The sequence below is a fragment of the Salarias fasciatus genome, chromosome 16, assembly GCF_902148845.1.
Source record: "Salarias fasciatus chromosome 16, fSalaFa1.1, whole genome shotgun sequence".
In the NCBI taxonomy this organism is placed as follows: domain Eukaryota; kingdom Metazoa; phylum Chordata; class Actinopteri; order Blenniiformes; family Blenniidae; genus Salarias; species Salarias fasciatus.
Genome location: NC_043760.1, coordinates 23,225,473 through 23,245,771, shown reverse-complemented (window position 1 = coordinate 23,245,771; position 20,299 = coordinate 23,225,473). Strand labels below are relative to the sequence as shown.

The window sequence follows — 20,299 nt, the reverse complement described above, 5'->3', positions numbered from 1 at the left end:
GAGGCCGAGGGGCTTTCTGTGAGACGACACGCGTCTGCAGAGACTCCAAACCCGTCACATCCACCATCACGCTCCGGAGATCGAGAAGTTAATGAAACATCAGAGAAAAACGATGAGCTCGCCAAACAATGACGCCGCTCCGGCAGGTCGGACAGCTCGGCTCCTGCAGCGCCATGCAAAATGTGCACTCACAGCAGAAAAAAAAAAAAAAAAAAAAAAAAAAAAAAAGCAGCGAAAAACTACAGTGAGATGAGGCCCCTTGTGGCCATGAGTGGATTCAATCAGTCCGAATTAGAGATGTGAAGGGTTCCAAGGTTTTGTCTTGTTACAAGTGGAGAGGGGCAAAAATTGAAAATTGACCTGGCAGCCTTCATTTAGCGAGAATGTGCTAAAGTATTATAAAGTACGATGGGTATTCATCACGGTGATCGGCACAAGCGGGGGCAATACAGTGGCACAGAGGTTTTCAATTGAAAACCATAATACTCATTAGTCTCAACACTCAACATCAGCACCAATCAGAACTTGCATTAGCTGCGAGAGGCTGCCTGGACAAAATTACACCCCTTACATGGAAAAAAATATCACCAGCACATAATGGGAAATGAATTAATCAGTTCAGTTACGGCCTACGAGGGGGTATTACACGCAAAAACTTTTGGATTTTATTGTAATATCAACATATTGCCTATGAAGTCACGTTCTGATAAAATTTCAGTGGCGAACAGCAGTTCCTCTCCTTGTTTTATGAGTGAGAAAAAGGAAAAACTAACATGCAAATCTTACGATCCACTGTGGAAACCCTAAAGGAGCGTCTGAATCAACCACACTTCACTCCACCGTGCAGAGGAGACAAAATGCTCTGCATCTGAAGCACTGATTGCTCTACTGGTGAAAAAAGGGGCAAACTCAGTCGAGCTGACTCAGTGAAGTCTCTTTAAGTATAAAAGGCAGAAATCAAAAGTTTTGGAAGTCATTTTTGTTCAACTGCACACATTTATGTTTCTTCCCAGTAAGTACGGTACTGACTAAAGAAAGAGATGCTTTGAATGTGCTCAAATGTTTGTGTAATTCACTTGATTCTACATTTAAACACAATCATTAATAAACAGATCTTATAAACACACATTCTGCTCTCCAGGTTTTAGTTTCCAGTCCTTTCTGTGTCCGCTGTATGTGACCTCTCTCCGTGGGATTATGTCCAAAAACAGGCACGCATGAGGAAAGTTGTGACTGTAAATTATCTTTGGAAGTGAATGTATGTGGTTGTCTGCGTTCTGTCCTGCGAGGATTTGTTGACCTGGGCGATCCAAGACTTCCCACAGTCAGCTGGGATCGGCTCCACCGCCCTGTGACCCGCGACTGGATAAAGCGGTACAGAAGACGGACGGAGACGGAGCGCTAAGAACAGCTTTCCTGGACATGTCCAAGCCCCCGGCATTCTGGAACGTTACAACTGGAGTTTCCCAAATGAGTGAATTCATTCAGGGCAACAAGACAACTGCAGCAAACACACTGTGGTGCATTACTCCTCTCATTCACAAACAACAACAACAACAACCAAGTATTTAGGTTAAAAAAAATCTTTTAAGTCGAAAAACGATCTTACCATTACTGAGTTGGGAAATGCTCTCTGTCTTCTGCTTCAGGCCCAGGACTACCTGAAGTCGGGACAAAAAATGGGTTGGATGGATCACGTGACTGAGTTTGTGCAGTTTATCTGTAGATTACAGCTGACACAGTTAACTTCATTAATCATGACTTAATAATGCAGGGATGATTAAAGATTAATTTTTTAAATCGTGATTGATCATATAATTAGGCTTATGGCTTTTTTTCCAGTTTGAAAACTGTATTTTTTAACAGACATTGTATTAAGTTGCTCTAAGTGGCACTTTATTTTGAAAGAAAATCCAACAAAGGCAAAAAAGAAATTCTTGCTCCGTGTTTGATTCCCAATCAAGACGCTCTGGTAAGAAATCAGTCGCTACAGGAAGTCACCACACTGAAACTTGAACAATTACTTTAAACTGTTGAACTGACTATGGAGTGATACGTGCTTCGACATGCTAAACAACAGAATTGAAATGGTGTGATTAAAAATGTGATCCCTCACATCATCCAAGACAACAGAAACTGTTCCCAGTGAAGGCTGCGTGAAAAGTGCAAAAAAGTAGTGAAAATGCACCACTTAAGTCAAGTTTTCCATTCATTTGCAAGCATGTGTAATTTTGTCTGAATCAAAACAAAAAAAAAAAAAATTCAAAAGTAAAGCGAAATTAATGCTCTTTTAAAAGTATTACCTGAATACTAAAAAAACAAAAAACAAAACCTGAGGACACAAACACGTCCAATGCACTGTTTAAAAGAAAAAAGGGAAAAGAAAGCAAAATAAACCAACACTGCAAGGTGATTATTTCCCTTCTATATACACCATTCAGCTTTAATGTGAAATTATATGGTGAATCTAGGATTAACTATAATCTGTACAGGTGAAGTCAATGGGACCGATACATTTCTGAACACACGTCCATCTGTTCACTGCTTCAGTACTCCGTTCACAACTTGCTGCTCTCCAGAGGAGCTCAACAGCAATGTTCACAACAGGTGCTTGATCCAGGAATCTTATTGGATTCACAGATCAATTACAATCGGCATTTAAGTCGTCTTCATGCTGTTGGTGTTTTGACACCGTGAGACCGAGACAACACCGAACAATTGATCAGCGGTACGTCAAAACTGAAGGCGTCAGGCAGATGGAAGTGATCACTGAGTCCTCTTTATCCTCGACTGAATTCCATATTCTGGGTTTCACAGTAGCTTTTGAAAGAAAAATGATATTTTCCTGAATTCTTTCCACATTTGATACCGAGTTTGTATCTGTCGTGTGTGTGTGTGTGTTCGGTTCCATTTATTTCTGAAACTTCCTTCACCTTGTTAAAGAAAAAGAAGTTACGATTAGATACATAGTAAACCAACACAATGTAGGGGAAAAAATGTTACTCAAAAGCTCAGTTTTATTTTCTTCCTATCAGTAAGAATTGGAACAATTTGAGCAACATACAAAACAGTTTTTTTTTTCTTTTTTTTTTTTATTTTCAGTATGAAGTGTTTCAAAACACACACTGGGAACTGTTTTGACAAAAAGATCTTTAGAAAACGTCTATGATGGAGAGGTTTCTCCGCGGGATAGTAGACCTCTGATCACCTGCGAATTATTACGTATCAATTCATCTCACACGTTGTGATTAAACACATGAAACAAACAAAAGTCTCGCCGTCCAGCTGCGCTATTCACCTCCTCTAACTGTATCAACATCAGCTGGGAAAAAAACCCGCAGGGCTTTTCAAACCGCAGCTACTGTACACCTGTGACACTCCGCCGGTAAAACACAGATTTTTTTTTTTTTTTCCGAGCTTCAGCAGAGCATCTTCCTGCGAACGTCTGAAGTGATGTGGGTTTTTTTTTTCTTTTTTTTTTTTCGTACAGGCGGGCGCCCGCCGTGTGCACGTCTCAGTCCCGTCAGGCGTGCGCCGCCAGCCTCTCGATGACCCGCCGGTAGTCGTCCACCAGCAGCTGGTAGCTCTTCTCCAGCTCCTCGTGCTGCGTCCGGGTGTCCATCTGACCCATGTGGGACACCAGCTCCTCCGGCCGCAGGCACTTCCTCATCTTCGCCAGCTCCCGCTGATTCTTCTGTGGCGAGGAATGGAGGATTAATTAACGTCACTATCATTGTAAACTTTATATTAAGCTTTATAATAAGCAGCTAACTGGTAGTGACTCCAAAACTTTAGTCAGGAGAACATCTGGGATTTGAAACGAGATAAAAGGAATCGTGTTTTTGTTGTAAACAGCATTTTCATTGACAGAAGTCTGATCCTCAAGCAAAAAAAATGAATGGTGATAACAGGCAGGATGGAAAAAAACTGCACACAATAGTAACTAATGGAGTTGGCAACATGTTGGAGACATCAATGAGACGCTGCTCAGCTCAACATTTGAAACTAGAAAATGAACACTGAACTTTATTAAATGAATAACAAACGTCAAACAAGGTCAGATTAACGCTCCGCTTAGTATTTCTAATCAGTCTATGGCTGAGTGATCAGTAGTTTCACTGTGTTTATAAGACCTCCACGGTATATTGTATAACCTTCTTGAGCAGTGTACAGATTCAAACTCCGATGTGATCCGTCGTGTGAAAGCCCTGCACGCCGCCGTGGTCACTGGGGATTCGGGAGGAAAGCATAATCCGCCTGTAACATTCACAGAGCGGCAGTCTGCTAACGACATGCTGAACCTCCTCAGGGAAGGAAAATTCGCTCTGCATCTGGCCACCAGATCTCTCACTGCCACTCTCCCAAGGAATTCCTCCTTCCCGCTCTACCACATAGGTCTTTTCCATGTCAGATTCTGACTCCTTTTTTTTTTTTTTTCTCGGGGCGTGCGGTTACTCCGCTGACAGCGAGCTCTCTAATGGACGGTATGTAGAGTCTCTGTGAGCGGCTAAAAACATAAAATGTCACGACCAAACAGGATGTGAGGGGAGTTTATTCTGGGGCAAAGATCTGCCCGGTGTGTTTCCCACTGAGGCGCTGATTCGGGGGGACGCGCTCGTCTGTTCACCAGACTTAAGTCTGTTACACTAAACTCAAAAGAAACTTAGAAGAAGAAAAAAAAAAAAAAGGAAAAGAAAAAGATGTGAAAACCTCAAAAAAAAAAACATCTGATAAAATGCACTGCTTTTCAGAAATCACTGAATAGTAGCTGCTTTTTTTTTTCTTTTTTTTTGACAAAGTGCTTTAAAACACACTGATGAAAATTATTTCTCCCAAAGAAATGCAAATCTCAGCTAATGACATGTGCCTGAATAGGAAAAAGCTCCCGCAGCAGCAGAACCACAGCCGCCTGGTGCGCCCTTTTGTGGCTCTAACAATGCGGCGCTGGTAATCTATCAATTTTCACAAGACTGAGGATCAATTTTTCTGCTGTTTTAAAAAGGTAACATAATAAACAGTGACAATGCCGGGCTGTAAGCCGATCAAGTGTGTGTCGCGCGCGGGCCATTTGTCTTCCTACACGGAGCGGCTGTAATGCTATGCTCGACAAAAGGTTGGGAGACTTCACACTGGATTCTTGTTTGATGGCAACAGAGACAAGCTGACATTCGGATTTCTGTGAACACATGGGGGGGGGGGGGGGGGGGGGGGGGGGGATCGTCTGCGGTGACATTTAAAGTGGCCCGCTCGATTAAAAGGCTCACCCGGTACGGTCCAAACAGCCTCTTCTTCACCTCCAAGCGGTACTCCCTGGCTTTCTCTTCGTCGCTCATGTCTGTTGCTCGCAGGCGCAGGATTTCATACACCCGCCTCGCGTGTTTCTGTTGAGGGAAAGAAGAAAGTCGTTTCAATGATCTTCTTTGTAAACTACTATTTTCTGCAATAACTTTTAACACAAGGGCAGAAAGAAATAGAACTTTTAGCTTGAAGAGCAACACAGTTCCACACAGTTACAGTGTGAGGAAGTTCAGGACACAGCCACTAACAACCTTAATGACGCATTAACAATAAATCAAAACATTTATAATCCCTCTGTTCATAAAGTTTGCTTCTTTTCACAGATTCTAATCTGAGTTTTAGGAAATCGAGCGTTGCCCTTTTCAGCTTCTGTCCCTCACTGTCCACCATAAATCAAAACCCTGAATAAAACACATTGAAGTCACTAATCTCTTCCCCCATGGTCTGTTTTCTGAGTCGCAGCCTCGTAACAGCACCTTGTTTATCTTCAGCTTGTCTTGTGCCTCTTTGATCATGTCAGCTGAGAAGCCGAGGTGCAGCTTCTCCACGGCGAAGGAAGGGAGGCCTTGGCAGAGCTTCACCAGGACGTAGTCCCTCAAGTTCACGTAGTTGTCAGAGGGGTCTTCAGCTGGAAACAGACACAACGGTATGTATAAGAAGGCAGGAAGAGGAAATAAGTCACATTTTAAACACATTTCTGGTGTCCAGATAGCAGATAGTGTAACCAGCGATCTTCAGCTTATTCGTTGCCACTTTTAAAGTTCTTTTTTTCTTTCTTTCTCCCTTTCCTTTTTCTTGAAAAGGATTTCTGTTTGAAAGGAGAAGGTTTGAGATGCCTCTTTAGCATTCATCCTCCGTCTCCAGGCAAACGCATCCATTTCCATCCAACTAGCTTCAATAGAGCACATTCTGGTATACATGCCAGCCCTCCAAATTAACCCGCCGCCTGGATCCGCCAACTGCAGAGAAAACTCATTTAAACTGCTCGTGGGTGATGTCTGCAGCTCAGATTAAATGTTTATCCCACCTTCTTCAACAAAGTAAATTGCGTTTTGGGGGGGGGGGGAATAAAAAAAAAAAAAAGTACTGGGTGCTCACCTGTGATGTCTTGTACTTTGGGCAAGCCGCAATAGAATCTGTGCACGGCCTCCAGAAGCTGAGCGCCGTGGCCTTCTCCTTGGAACGGAGGCAGGATCAGCATTTGGCTGTTTAGTTAAAGGTCAGACAAACAGGCAAACATAAAAACCAATGAGCAAAATGGGTTTCCAAAAAAAAAAAAGATATTGAGTCATTTTTCTCAGTAGGAAAACCAAGTCTTTGATTGAAAGGAGGAAATAATAGTTTTTTTCTTTTTTGGGGACTGATCCATCAATGCAACAAATCAAATCACATCAAAGGCTTATCTATAAAGTTGTTTTCAGACACAAATCACCCTGGTTTGGTACTGAGACAAAATCTGGTTGAATGGTTGGCTATATAAGCCAGTAATTTGGGCTCTTTGGGAAGAGGATAAAGAAATGTATAATTTTCCCCTCCTTTTTTCACACAAAAGAATGGGAAGGCACGTGCTGCCCCGGCAATTACCTTACACGTGGTCGGGTTTTGTCTGGGTACACGTAGTAATTATAAACTGTCATGTAGCCAACAGTTGCGTAGAGAGTCTCCCCATCTTTATTGTACTTTTCAAATCTGCAGATAAAACACAAAGGCAAACAGGTCAATTACAGGCACACTCCCATGCAGTGTCCGTTTTAGCCCCCATGTTCTCGTGCCCACTCCTCAGCCCCCCCCCCCCCCCCCCCCCCCCCCCCCCCCCCCCCCCACCAATATCAGCATGTTAGAACAGCCAGGGCCCGATTGGTACACCTGCTACAACCTGAATACATTATGCACTTAATTGGAGTACTGCAACTTAGAGGCAGAGAAGGGGCTGGAGGAGGGACTGAGCTCCTCCAAATCACTTCAGTCCATTTTCCCCATTGTCACTATTAATAGGTGCCAGGGTAAAGAAAACACTGGCAGAGGCTCTTTTTACTGTTAAGACATTGTTCAGTGTTTCAAAAGACAACAGTATTCAATTCAGCTCTTGCCCCTGAAAAATCTGAAAAGGGTCTTTGGGCACAAAGGAAGCTCTTGCCTGATCAACAATTCTCCTACGGGGGGAAATATAATCAAACTGGCCTGGTAATTGGTCACAAGCGCCTCAAAGGAGGTTTTGTTTTTCAATGACACACACAGGAGAAAAAAAAGAAAAAAGAAAAAGGCTTTAGGGAGAGGCTGAGGAGGGGTTGATGTCAATTAAGGAGGGCACTCACACGAGAAAGAAGTCCCAACGATCGTCGTCTGTGTCGATGAAGCTGGCCGTCTCTATGAACCACATGAGGAAGGTCTGCAGGCGCCCGTGGTACTCCTGGAATCCCGGACAGGTGATGTCCGCCTGGAGAAACAGGGAGGATTCAGAACCCGCCATCGGTATCAGAACCCGACTCTGAGGACTAAGAGACGTGGGACTGTTGACACCTTGTGGATCTGGTACGTGAGCACGCCCGCCTCCTCGTTTGGGACCGTGTACGAGTGCAGCAGGGGGCCGAAGGGCTCGAACTTCGCCTCCTTCTCCAGCAGGGAGATGAAGTCGTCTGTGTTGGCGGTGAATCCAGGGGGAATGATTTCCCGGATCTTCGACTCGACGTCGTCAGGCTGTAAAAACACGACAAACAGTTTGTTCAGTAAACACATCAACAGTTTAAATGGACGATGTCTGAAGTAATAGTAGCAGCACCCCTAGAGGAACCTGAGAGTGCTGCAGTGGGTACAAAAAAAAAAAAAAAAAATCATCCTAACATCCCATCATCCCAGCCTAACTTTTGAAAGCCAGACAGTAATCCATGTTTTTATCACTCCTCATCTGGATCACTGTAATGTACTTTATTCTGGAGTCAGCCAGTCGTCCCTCACGTCTCCAGTTGGTCCAAAACGCTGCTGGAAGGTTACTAACTGGAGCACGCAAGAGGAAACACGTCACTTCCACCCTGTTCTCCCTCCACTGGCTGCCCGTGCATCTCAGACTTCATTCTAAGACTCATTTATCTGTTTCTGAAACTCTCGCCTTACCTCGCTGAGCTGCTTTCTTCTGTTGTGGAGCAGAAGTTGTGGAATGAGTCGCTTTATCAGTGTCTTTTATTGCATTTGCATTCTAATCTTATTTTATCGTGCACTTTATGTTTTTATGACTATGTACAGCAGTTTGTGCCATCTGTACCTATTTTAACAATTGAAATTAATTAACCTGAAACTGAGATGGTTATGATATTACGCCAAATTCTCATTTTTTTTCAAAACTATGAAAACGTGCATTAAAATCAAACAGTCTTTCAAACCAAACTTTTTTTTTCCCACATTGGTGCTTTTTCTAATCCATTCAGGACTTTTATAAAGTGTCCTTGAACTGTGGTAACAAGAAAATAAAGAAAAACTTGTGAGTTCAGGCCAAGTCTTAGAAACGTGCAGTTTCTTTTTCTTGCTTTTAATTGATGACTTTATGAGGATATTCAAATTTTGCACCTGTAAGTTTGAAAGATTTCCAACAACCTCTGCCAAAGAAACACTGTCAAACTTTCTAAAACAAAAAAAAAAAAAAAAATCTTTTGAGGCAGATTTTCTTGTTCTTCGCTGAATCCAGACTGCAAAAAGGTTCTCTATCGCCAGCGAATTAAAACTGGAAGCATACATGTTTTGTGCCACTGAAAAGAAAACCATTAGGCAATTAAAACTGTCAGCTGAGCAGAGACCACAGCAGCACCCTGCACCACCCCCCCTCCGGCCCCCCTCCTCGCTGAAAAGGCCACTTAAATCACTACATTTACTACTTACGTTAAACCATGAATATGTGATGAAGTTGCCACAATAAAACGCATTTCTGCTTCTCACTGGGAAATAAAGTCTTATGAATTGATCTCAACTTAACAAACCTTTGGGCATCCATAATAGAAGCCTCTCCTCTAATCCTGCCAAGTGAACCCAATCAAATGAATTTGCCCCTGCGTCTTTTCAAAGAGCCTCGGAGACAAAGGGGCCCTACCCTTGGATTTTTTACTCAGTGCGACCGTGTGGTTAGTTCAGCTGTAATGTTTGCATTGTATCCATTTCCACGAGGATTGACATGAGAACACTTTGCTAAGCAGCCCTTTCACACCATTTACATGTGTGATGGGCATTATTTCTGCACAGAGACCCTCGCTGCTCGGCATTGAAAACCGGGAAATGAAGAAGGTCTGAGCAAAATGCACTACAAAAGGCTAATACAACATACTGCTAATTCCTCCCTTTCAGACATCAGCTAATATCTAACTGGAAGTAATGCACCTGCAGCTGAATGCCTCTTAACCATTGTAATTGTTCAACCACATTTCTGGGGAACAAGGACCACACTTAAAAGGCCATGGACAAACAAGTCCCTTTGTGCCGGCCACTCTCCTACATACTAGACGCTAAATTGCACAGCCTTCTCAAATGGATGCCTCAGTTCGTCGTGAATATAACGTAACAATGTTCCTTTATAGCGGTTTGTTAATGTCTTTGATTTCTAACAATAAGCACAAAGGCAGCACAAACTATCTAATTTGTTGTATTGGTATTAATTTGTCTCTTTAATTCACACCGAAGACCGCGTTTCCTTGGCAATCTGCACGGTTGCAGTTCTTCGCTTTACTGCGACGGTTTGAACTTTTTAACATCACACAGTGGTAATGACTCCAAGTAAATATTTTAAGGAAGGAAACCCCAAAGGGGAGGATGCTCCTCCAGTCTCCAGGCCACGCACGCCAAAAACTCTGGCCCTCTCGGATAATTTCAGCAGTGTGGTGTTTTTTGGCCCATTCAAAAGGTGAGTTTTCGATCGGCCGCGTATCAATGTGGCAGCTGCATCAACTCCATCGCGGCCTCCCCTTCGCCGGCTCTCTCTCGCCAGCTGCACCGCTCCCCCGGCCGTCCGCACGCACTCAGAGACAAACGCTCTTCAGACGCAGCCTGAACTCTGCCGCTCCCCGCGCTCTCTGCCTCCACACCAGCTGCACTCAAGCCCCTTAACAAGGTGAACACTCAGGGGTCAGCGCTCGCCGCGCACGCCGCCACGCTTCAGTCTGAATATCAGGCTCTGAAGCGTGTTTCCAAAACACCTAATGGCTCCTTTTACCTTTTAAAACTGCTCATTTGGTCGTCTTGGATAGTTTGTGTGTGTTTTTTTCTTTTTCCAGTTCAGGGGAGTTTAAAAGTTAGACCATGTCTGATAACGCCACTGTTTAAAGGCCGCATTGTCCAGCGGCGAAGCCCCTCCCCCCCCTCCCCTGCTGCTCCTGACAGGACAGATGTCCCAGCGTTCAATCATCCGACGTCACTTTGGGGCCCTGTGTTGATATGTTCCATGTTCATATGGAAATATAATCTAACATTAAGCCAAAAAAAACAACTTCTGTGAACCAAACCGTGCTGCTTGCACAAGTCAATAGTTGGGTAATAACCTCCCTAACTTCGCTGTGACAACATGATTCTATCGTTTCCGTTGAGACATATTCAGCCTCAAAGATCTTCAATGTCAATAACTCCAGAAATAATTCGCTCCGGGAGACACACGGCATATCAAACCGGGTCACATTACTCCCCCTGCTGATTCAATCACATAAACCCCGAAAAATCAATGCCTCGTGTTAGACCCCACATACAGGAGCATTTAAAAGCCTCCTCTTCCGCCGGGGAGGGGTGGGATTAGTGCGCTGCCACAGGGAACCGTGGCGGGATCAGATTCAGGCTGACAAAACAGGAGATCTCTCGCCGGAATAAAGCCACCCCTGAGAGGGGTCAGTCCAGAAAGGACTGGTCCCGTGTGTCCATTTACCCCCTTTTAAAGAGCAGCCGGTCGCACGATTATGGAGCCGACAGCTCAGTGAAACTTCTCCTGTTGTTGTGTAAACATCACACTTTGAGTTGATAAACTTCACCATCATAATGGAGTCCTTTTTTTTTTTTTAACGGGATGCTCTTAAACTTTCACTTGCAACACTTAAAACACAAAAATTCAGAAATCCCACGCATGCTTGATGATCCCCACAGTATGGCACCATCCAACAGAGGCAATCAGACTTTCCAGTAATATTTGCCAACAAGCATTTGTTACCCTTTTTCTTTCTAAACCAAATACAAATTTCCAGACTCTTGCGGCGAGCTTTAATAACAAGTGTCACATGGAGAGTAAAACACTTTTAAGAACAAACGTCCACATTTGTTATTGAGCCGGATCGAGTGGCCCAAATGTTTGGGAACCTAGTCTGCAGCCGGACATTTATTTGCTGGTTCAAATCCCACTGTGAACCCAACCGCCAACTACTCTGGTTGCATGAAGGAGGACCTCAAATAGTGCAAAAAAAAAATGCGAATTGCATGATTTGCAAAAACGTCTCACGTGAGATCTACATAATTGCAAATAACTACATATATATCATAATAACTTCAAATTGCAATTGCTCAAGATACAAATCAGTGCCAAGTTGAACAAAAACAGTTGAAACTCTTCATCAGTAAAGGTCTTACCTCCACACAGTCAAACAGCTCGGTGACCTTTGAGGAGTATCTGACCCTGAACAGGGTGCTGAGGTTCCCCGCCGTGTAGTAGAGCTGAATATTCAGGCCTTTGTAGCCAAATGCGACCTCACTGCAGAAAAACGGAAACAATAAAACATTTTTAACCCGCACGGGAAAACTAACATCAGCAGCGTGCACACCAGGTCAAATTCATATCAGACGGACAATAACAAACATTTCATTAATTCTATTCCATGGAAATTTGTTAAATATACACCTGGAGCAGATAATAATTGTTTACCGTAGGTCACTTATTCCACTGTGCTGCATTGTTTCTTTCCGTCATTATATCACTAGCAGTTTATGACAAAATAGATTCATCATTATGCAACTGCGTGATTAAGGTTTACTAGCAATTAAGCTTGCTGAAATAATTAATGCCCCAATTACAGAGTTCCCTTTGAGCTGATTGCAGCAAGTGCAAAAATAACCAATCCCTAGTTTTGAGTAATTTAGAAATGCAATTTGGAGCGTGACGACGAGCCGCCGTGAAATCCACACACAGAAACAGGTGTCAGAGGCAACACTGTGGACGGGTTCGGGATCAGCGCCTCTTTGGTGCATCACATCGCGGGAATCATGCAACTCTTATCAGGGTTTTGTGTGGATACAATAATACACACTGACATCTGTGCGTTGGGTTTGTATTGACAAATCAGGGGAAAAAAAGAAGCAGAAACATCTCAGTAAAGGGTGAGATTATAAGAAGGGTGATTTTAGAAGAATGGCAGTTTTCTGTAGAACCAAACACGCTTCACACATTGCTTCCCGTGACAAAACACAGCAACTATTATGCTGAAGGGTCTTTATAGTTTTTTTATGCGAGACCAGTTATTTTAGAAGTGCCAGGTTCAACGGATTTTAAGAGATTTCATCTGGGCGCTCCAGTTTCCTCCCACAAGTTTGGTTAACTGGTAAAACAACCCTGCTCATGAGGTGAGAGTATTACGTGTGTGTGTGTGTGTGTGTGTGTGTGTGTGTGTGTGTGTGTGTGTGTGTGTCAGTCTCATGATTGACTGGCGACCTGTCTCAGGTGCCCCCCGTCCGTCTGCCCGCCAGAGTCAGCTGGGATTAGCTCAGTGTTTACCCTCAGTCAGACTCAGAGACAAGCGTTTGAAATGATTCGTGTAAAAATAATGTTTGCTCTGGAGAGCTTCAGGAGGTTCGTGTTGCCGTCCTCGCTGTACATTACTTTGAAGGTGGAGAGCGCAAAATTTGCTCCACCTTACTGGTAAATACGCCATATTTGATAACTTTAGAGGAGCTCTGAAGATTCTCAGACATTCACAGCATTTATCAGACTCTAAAAGCTCTACAAGAAATCTAAAAAAATGCAGAAATAATCCAAAGTTGTGTTTACATCTTTACTGAAAATCATACTTTTATTTAGATAAACCAAAGATTAGCTGCAAACAGCATAAATAAGTAGAACACCAACCAACCAACCACGGTTTCCATTGTTTGCATGCACTAACCAATCCAACCAGAACCTCACATGAAACCTTATAGGCTGATTTAACGTCTAGACTTACTTCACTGGAAACACACGCTTGTGAGTCATCTCAATTATGGGCACTAATATATCTGACGCAGCATTCCTCACTGATAAAATATCAGCAGACATTTATGAATGCATTTGCTTGACACACGAAAAAAAATCTTATACACTTTATTTCTACTAGGTTTTTCTAAACAAACTGTACAGAAGGGCAGAAGTGTCCGTGAACCAGCAACACTGGAGTAACAAAGCCAACCGCTGTCCATGTAAGGAGATATCTTGGATTTAATATGGTTTAAAACGACACCTCTCCTGCACTAATTTCTACATGAAACAGAAAGAAGGAGAAAATGAAACGGGAAAGAGGTTTTACTCCAGTGCAGCCGCAGAAGCCGTGTAAAAGAGGCTGGTGGCTCCGGAGCGGAGAGGACGGAGAGAGAGTGACACATCACTTTTTTTAACCGTTAACTCAAACTGACAACAACAATGCTTGTTGTCCACACACGCAACCAAACCCGTCATTAGGAGAGACAGTTTGAACAACATTTGTTCAACACACAGAACATAATAAACTTGTACAAAATAATTCAACAACTCTTCCTGCAGTCGACTGGAAATCCTCCCTGCCCCCCTTTTCCCCGGCTTCAGGGAATTCTGGGAAGCATCGACAGATTTTCATGAATGAGGAAAATGAAAGGCTGCTTTATGTGATAAATGAGGAGGCCGTCGTAACAATGTTACCGTGCAGCAAGAAGGTACAAGGTTTAGTTCTTACACTGAAAACAAGCTTTATCACACCAAACTTCATTTTACAGTTTTTGTCAGACAGACCTTGGACCCCAGACCCTGATGGTGAATGCATTGATATCTGGCACTGTTGTAGAATTGTAACTAGGGACGGGGCCGATCTGATCCAGTATTGGGTTCTGACACCAACGTAATTCGCAGATCAGAAATTTCTGATCCCGCCGGTGGAGATTTCCGATCCATGAGCCATGTCTGTGCTTTAATGTCTGCTGAAATGACTCCACAAGTGTTTCCCTCTGCTAGCTGGCTGACAAACAGGGACGGCTTTCCTTTTCTGCAGCCAGCAGCGCTGTGGCTAGTTAACTCCTCATGACAACACGTCAGCTGTTTGGAAGCGATGGGAAGTTTTTATGCTTCAAACACGACAAAGCAAGGCAGCAGCATATAATGTTTGCAGAACCAATGTAGAAAGAGGCGAAAGCGCCGAACCGACCTTTTTAATACAACGAGCCTCAAACATTTGAAAAAGCCCCACCAGGATTTTTAGTCACAGGAAAAAAAAGGCGGAAGGAGTCAGCAGGAATGAAGCAACCCTTTGTATTTTACTTGTAGAGGAGCAGTGTTAGAGAAGTTTACCCTTTGTGTGTATCTGTCTTTCATTTGATTCATGTTGACAGTCAATTTGAAACCCTTTCTGAAACCCTTACAGTTGCATATCTGTCTTCAGTAAGGGATTTTTTTCTGACCTTATACTTACCTCTAGCTGTGTTTTTGGGAAATACATTTGTACATTTCACACTTGCCTGTAGAGAGGAGCTTATAACAGCCTCATAAAATCAACAAGAATGATAATATGAAAGACAACACAGCTCTGGTATCAGAATAGCCGCAGTATCAGCAGATATCTGGATCGGAAGTGAAGACGTGGATCGGTGCATCCCTAATTATGACGTAGACATCAGTCAGAACCCATTATTAATTCAAGTGCAACATTTTTTTTTAATTTCTAAAAATAAGATAATAGATTTAATGTATTAGATCATCTTTTATCACTGAGACTCTTTGATGGATTCCAGGTTATATGAACTGATCTCACCGGGATAAACAGACAGCATGCACCAACAAGCCAACAGCACATTGATCAAACTCTACCAGCATGCACTGCCTCGCTGTTGAGACCCAGTGAAGGATGCAGGAATACATTAGACACTAATCTATTCCTGCATCAGGTATCAAGCGGTGAACTTTGTGTCATGTATTAAATTGAAGTGCCAACTGACATCATATCCTAATCTAAGACACGTGTCAGTCAGATTTAAATAGAATTAATAGCGATCATTAAGAAGCCCTGGGGCAAAGCATATTATCCAATTGCTGCAGTGTGGTTACATAACAGCTCAATAATGAGCCGGGCTGTTCCTACTATGAGCCAATTAAGATTTGTATGGCTGTAAAATGATTGCTGATCAACGTGTAGCAGAGGTGCCCAAATCTCAGTCTCTGGAGGAGAAAGAATGTGTTATAGTTCGTGATAAGTGTTGCATTGTTTGTACTCACTCATCTCCGAATGTTTGGTGGCTGTACTCAGGGTGAAAAGAGGTGCTATCATCTTCAATATCCTCTGGGAAGCGAACTTTGGGATAAAAAAAAAGGGTTAAATATTCAGTGCACCATCAAAACAAATATATGTATGTATTAATATTAATTACTAAGATCCACAAGGCAAAGGGAAACTCACCCAGCTTCAGAGTTATTGCTAGATTGGTGTCACACTTGTACTCAGCAAGTTTTTTCTCCATGGCATTTGGTCCTGACAATAAACACAGCAAAAACATCTTTTTAGGTTGTTTTTGGCATACTTTAAGCTTTTAATTATAAATTGCTGTAATGAACAGTGCACACTTTTCAAAAGAAAAAAATATTTTTTCAGCATCTGCTTAACATCTAAGAGTATTCAAATTCTCGAATGTGAGTGCCATGCGCTTTTGTCTATAAAAACGTGAACCTTTTGACTTTTGAGTATATCAATGGGTTCACTGTAAATGCATAAAAATCAACAACTGATTAATCAATAATGACAACAGTACTTGCATCTCTGTTGATGAGCTCAATTTACCGGCTGCTGGGTGCACTGATTTGCTTTTAAAGTGAATTAAACCAGACCTGGAAGCTGGCAGTTTAAGGCAGAAAGAGCTCTTGTGCAGAAATAACATTGCCACAACATTGCAGATTAATGCAAGATTCTCATTGCACGGGGATTGGTTTAGCTGGAAAGGAAAAAGACATGTCCACTACATGGTATCACCTTAGGGAGTTATCACAAACATACAGGAGTTTTCTGTCCACTCACACTCAGTTACTTTAAAACAAACAGGAGTTTGAGTGACTCTTTTAAGAGGTTAAACTTTACTCTTTGTATGGGTGGAGTTAAACTGTTGTTACTGTATCGATTTGCATGTGGAATACACATTGCAAAGTAGTGACCATTTCAGACAAAAGCTTAACTTTGTCAACATACATAAACACACACAGATATACAACAACACTCTTCATCGTCGAGATTTCAAGTCATTTTAATCAGCTCTGCAGATCTGTCCTGAAGGTCTGATCTAACTCACAGCGGGAGAGCACATATATTCATCTTCTTTTCTACGGAACTCTGATTAAAAGCCGCCCTGCCCCTTAGAGCCAACTTAGCTCAGAAAGATCTATCTGCAGTAGAATTCAAAACAAGCAGAATGCAGCGGAGACCATGTGAGCTGCTGTCACCAGTGTGTGTTCCTTTAAAACAGACGCGCCTCGCAGCCTGAGCAAAACGCCTTTAGTGCAGAAAGAAAACATTGGGGCAGCTGTTTACACACCAAGACACGACACATGAAAACAGATCTTAGACCCCCGAATGATACAGAGGACAGGGACGCATGCACCTCAATGCACATATGAGGACTTTATTCTGAGTGTTAAAATTAAAGGGGAAACATTTATTGTTCGTGACAGCCTGATAGCACGCTGCTAACCAGCTAGCAGACAGGCCCACAACATGGTTAGCTTGTTAAACTCGCAGTGTTGAGACGCGGAGGAGCAGCTCAGAGCTCTCTGGTCCCCAGAGCACCGCGAAGAGACAGGCGCTGATGGATACGCATTAAACAAAGGCAGCAGAATTAAAGCGTTTGAGCGTCGAGTCCCTTACCCGCCATTTCTGCACAGTGTGTTGTCGCGAGGAGCCGTGTTGTCCCAAAAGACCCGCGGAATCGGGAGCGCTTCCGGGTTACGTATTTCCGTTAAAACAGGAAGTAATTTTTTTGTAGTTTTTATTTCCCGAGTTTTCCATAACGACGACGTTGAAAACACATTTTTTTGTAGAAATGAATCAATCATTTACTTGAGAAGAAATTATATTAATATGAAAAGGGTACAATATGAAAAACTTCGAGCTAATGTTAAAGAAATAAGCTCTATGTTCTGAAGCAAAGTGAAACAACTCCTCACCTGTGAAACAAACTTTCTGAACACCTGAGGACCACTGACGAGTGACGAACAATGATGAAGATGAACTTGATTCTCATTTTTTACGCCTTTCTTAATCACTGTATTTTAATCCACTTCTTAATCCTTACTGCTTCAAATTAAGATTCTCAATTGCCTTGCTGCAATGCATGTTTTTTGTTTCTTTGTAAAGCAGCGAATTGCCTTGTGGTGCTATACAAATGAATTTGCCTTGCCGCACCTTAATTGAATCTCTGAAGTTAATATCCTGTTATCCTGTCAATATCCTGACTGACTATCCTGTTACTCTGGATCATATTAGACTGCACAGATGTGTTTATTGAAGTGCCTGGAAAGTGGATTCATGCATTGATGGAGTAGCATTAATCAATCAACATTTTGCAACAAGGTTAGTAAAATTTTGTAAATACAGCAAAAATGAATAACATCTGTGTATTAGCACAGACATAACTCCACAAAGTAGCCCAGTGTTATCTGCTGATCTATTGCTTAGAAGCAGATCTCAGTCCACATGCTGTCTCCTTATTCAATTATTACACTGGGAATTAATTATATTTATAAAATACTGACTGGTGTCCACGCCATTCAGGGTCAGGAGATAATCCTATGTTAACAATGGGGAATCCAGCATGCACATTGGACAAGTCATCAAACCAGCTAAGGCAAATACAGAGATAGAAAAACACAGACATGCCCCTTCACACCTGTGAGGCTGTCACCAATTAATCTAAAACATGTTTTCAACAGTGTGTGTGTGTGTGTGTGTGTGTGTGTGTGTGTGTGTGTGTGGGGGGGGGGGGGGGGGGGGGGGGGGCTGGCTACCTGGAGAAAACCCATTCTGGCATGTGGAGCGCACAGTCTCCACATAATCCGTCAAGCAGAAGGCATCAGAAAATTTACCACAGGTTTGTGGTGGCCAAGCTTTCATCACATCGTCACTTTTTCATCCCTCATTGCAAAGCAGAATTCACTGGGCAGTGGATTGTTTGCCCTCCAATAGGAATTTGAGCTGGACTTAGATTGTCATGTGACAGGTTAGCTTTACACTGCTGATGTTGTGTTGTTGCAATAAAAAACCCGAATTTTCTCTAATCCCACAATCCAAAAACATGAATGTGAGGTTAATTCATGACTCTAAAGTGACCCCAGGTGTAAGTGGATGATAGTCTGTGATGGATGGGAGACCTGTCCAGGGTGTAACCTTCCTTCACTTTAATACCAGCAGCTACTCTGTCCTCGAGGTGGACCAATGAATTACCAATCCAGTCATGCTTAAACTACTGCAATTTTACCTCAGCTGCACGATCATCACTAGATTATCCCTTTCCTCAGAAATCCCATATTTTTCCCTCTGAAAAGACATGTGCATGGTGTACATGTCACTTGACCTTTGAACCATAAACTGCTGTTGCTTAAACTTTTTTAGAGACACAAAAACACAATAAGGAGTATATTGCAATCTTGATGCAGTCTTAATTCTTTTAAACATAAAAAATCCAACACTGTTAATCTAACTTAGGTTGAAGATGATCATATTACAGAAAATTTTAAAGAAATGTATTTATACTATAGTGAAATTATAAAACGTATGACAACAACCATTTAAACCCAGAAAGTTAAAAAGCATGATTCAAGAATACTAAGTTTCATTTTAAATACAAATGTCAACTGCAGTTCTGTTGAAGTTGCATTTTGATTTTATAATGAATTGTAGAAAAACAATCCAAAGCTGGACTTACGAACACACGGAAGTATAGTGATAAAATCCCAAGAAACCACCAGCAGACTCAGAGATGGTGGCCATTTGCTTTGACTGGCTTAAATTAAAAAAAGAAAGAAAGAAAGAAAAAACTTAAGCACTAAAAATCACCACAATGCAGCTATGAACAACAGATCAGGAACTTGCGGTTGGAAAGTCTGAAATACCAGCAAAAAAAAAAAAAATGCAGAGGAAGCACAGAAAACAAGAAAATACCAAAGGTGGACAAAGGTGGCTGAAATATGAGACAAAGAGAGGGAAGACATTAAAGAAAGTCACACAGAAGTTTAAATTCATAACAGCGTTGTAATGATTAGTTTCAGTTTGGTCTGAGCCACCCCGAAAAATAACTCTTATTGTATTGCAACTTTTCCTTCTCATGTCATTCTCACAGCAGCACTTGTACTACAAAGTTTAAAAACAGAAATAACAAGAGTCTTTCCAAATGAAAATGGGGACTTTTTTCTTTCTTTCTTTTCTTTTTCTTTTTTTTAAAGAAAGGAGAGCTGAATGCCCAGTGACCATTTGGAAATTGTGAGTAGGCTACTTCTTGTCAACCATCAATCTCAGAGGAAGTGTTCTACTTGCATTTCAGATAGGGTTTGGTCATTAAGTTGCCCATCAATATTGTATGTGATTTCCATTATAATTTCTTCTCATAAATTTGAAGAAGGGATGTTCTTGATGTTCCACTATAGTTTTATTGAGGCCCCTTGAGGTCATTCATTTCCCTCTCTTGCCATACACAAAATTGAAAAACAGACTGATTTTTTTTCTTTTATGACATAGAATTTTCTTAGAAACCCTGATAGAACATAGTGTTCCATACAAATGTGCAAACCTGATTCGAAATGTGT

At 42.2% G+C, this 20,299-nt stretch overlaps 1 protein-coding gene across 1 annotated transcript; it reads right to left on the bottom strand.

The window, feature by feature from the left end:
• Positions 1-3,061: 3,061 nt before the first annotated feature.
• On the bottom strand, positions 3,062-17,435 carry hat1 (histone acetyltransferase 1). Its single transcript, XM_030112642.1, has 11 exons — positions 17,367-17,435; positions 15,915-15,986; positions 15,734-15,809; positions 11,881-12,001; positions 7,819-7,995; positions 7,614-7,735; positions 6,883-6,987; positions 6,397-6,503; positions 5,775-5,926; positions 5,265-5,381; positions 3,062-3,694 (listed from the first exon to the last, which is right to left on the bottom strand). The coding sequence occupies exons 1-11, from the start codon at positions 17,371-17,373 to the stop codon at positions 3,524-3,526; spliced, it is 1,227 nt and encodes a 408-aa protein (XP_029968502.1). The 5' UTR covers positions 17,374-17,435; the 3' UTR covers positions 3,062-3,523.
• Between the last annotated feature and the right edge of the window lie 2,864 nt (positions 17,436-20,299).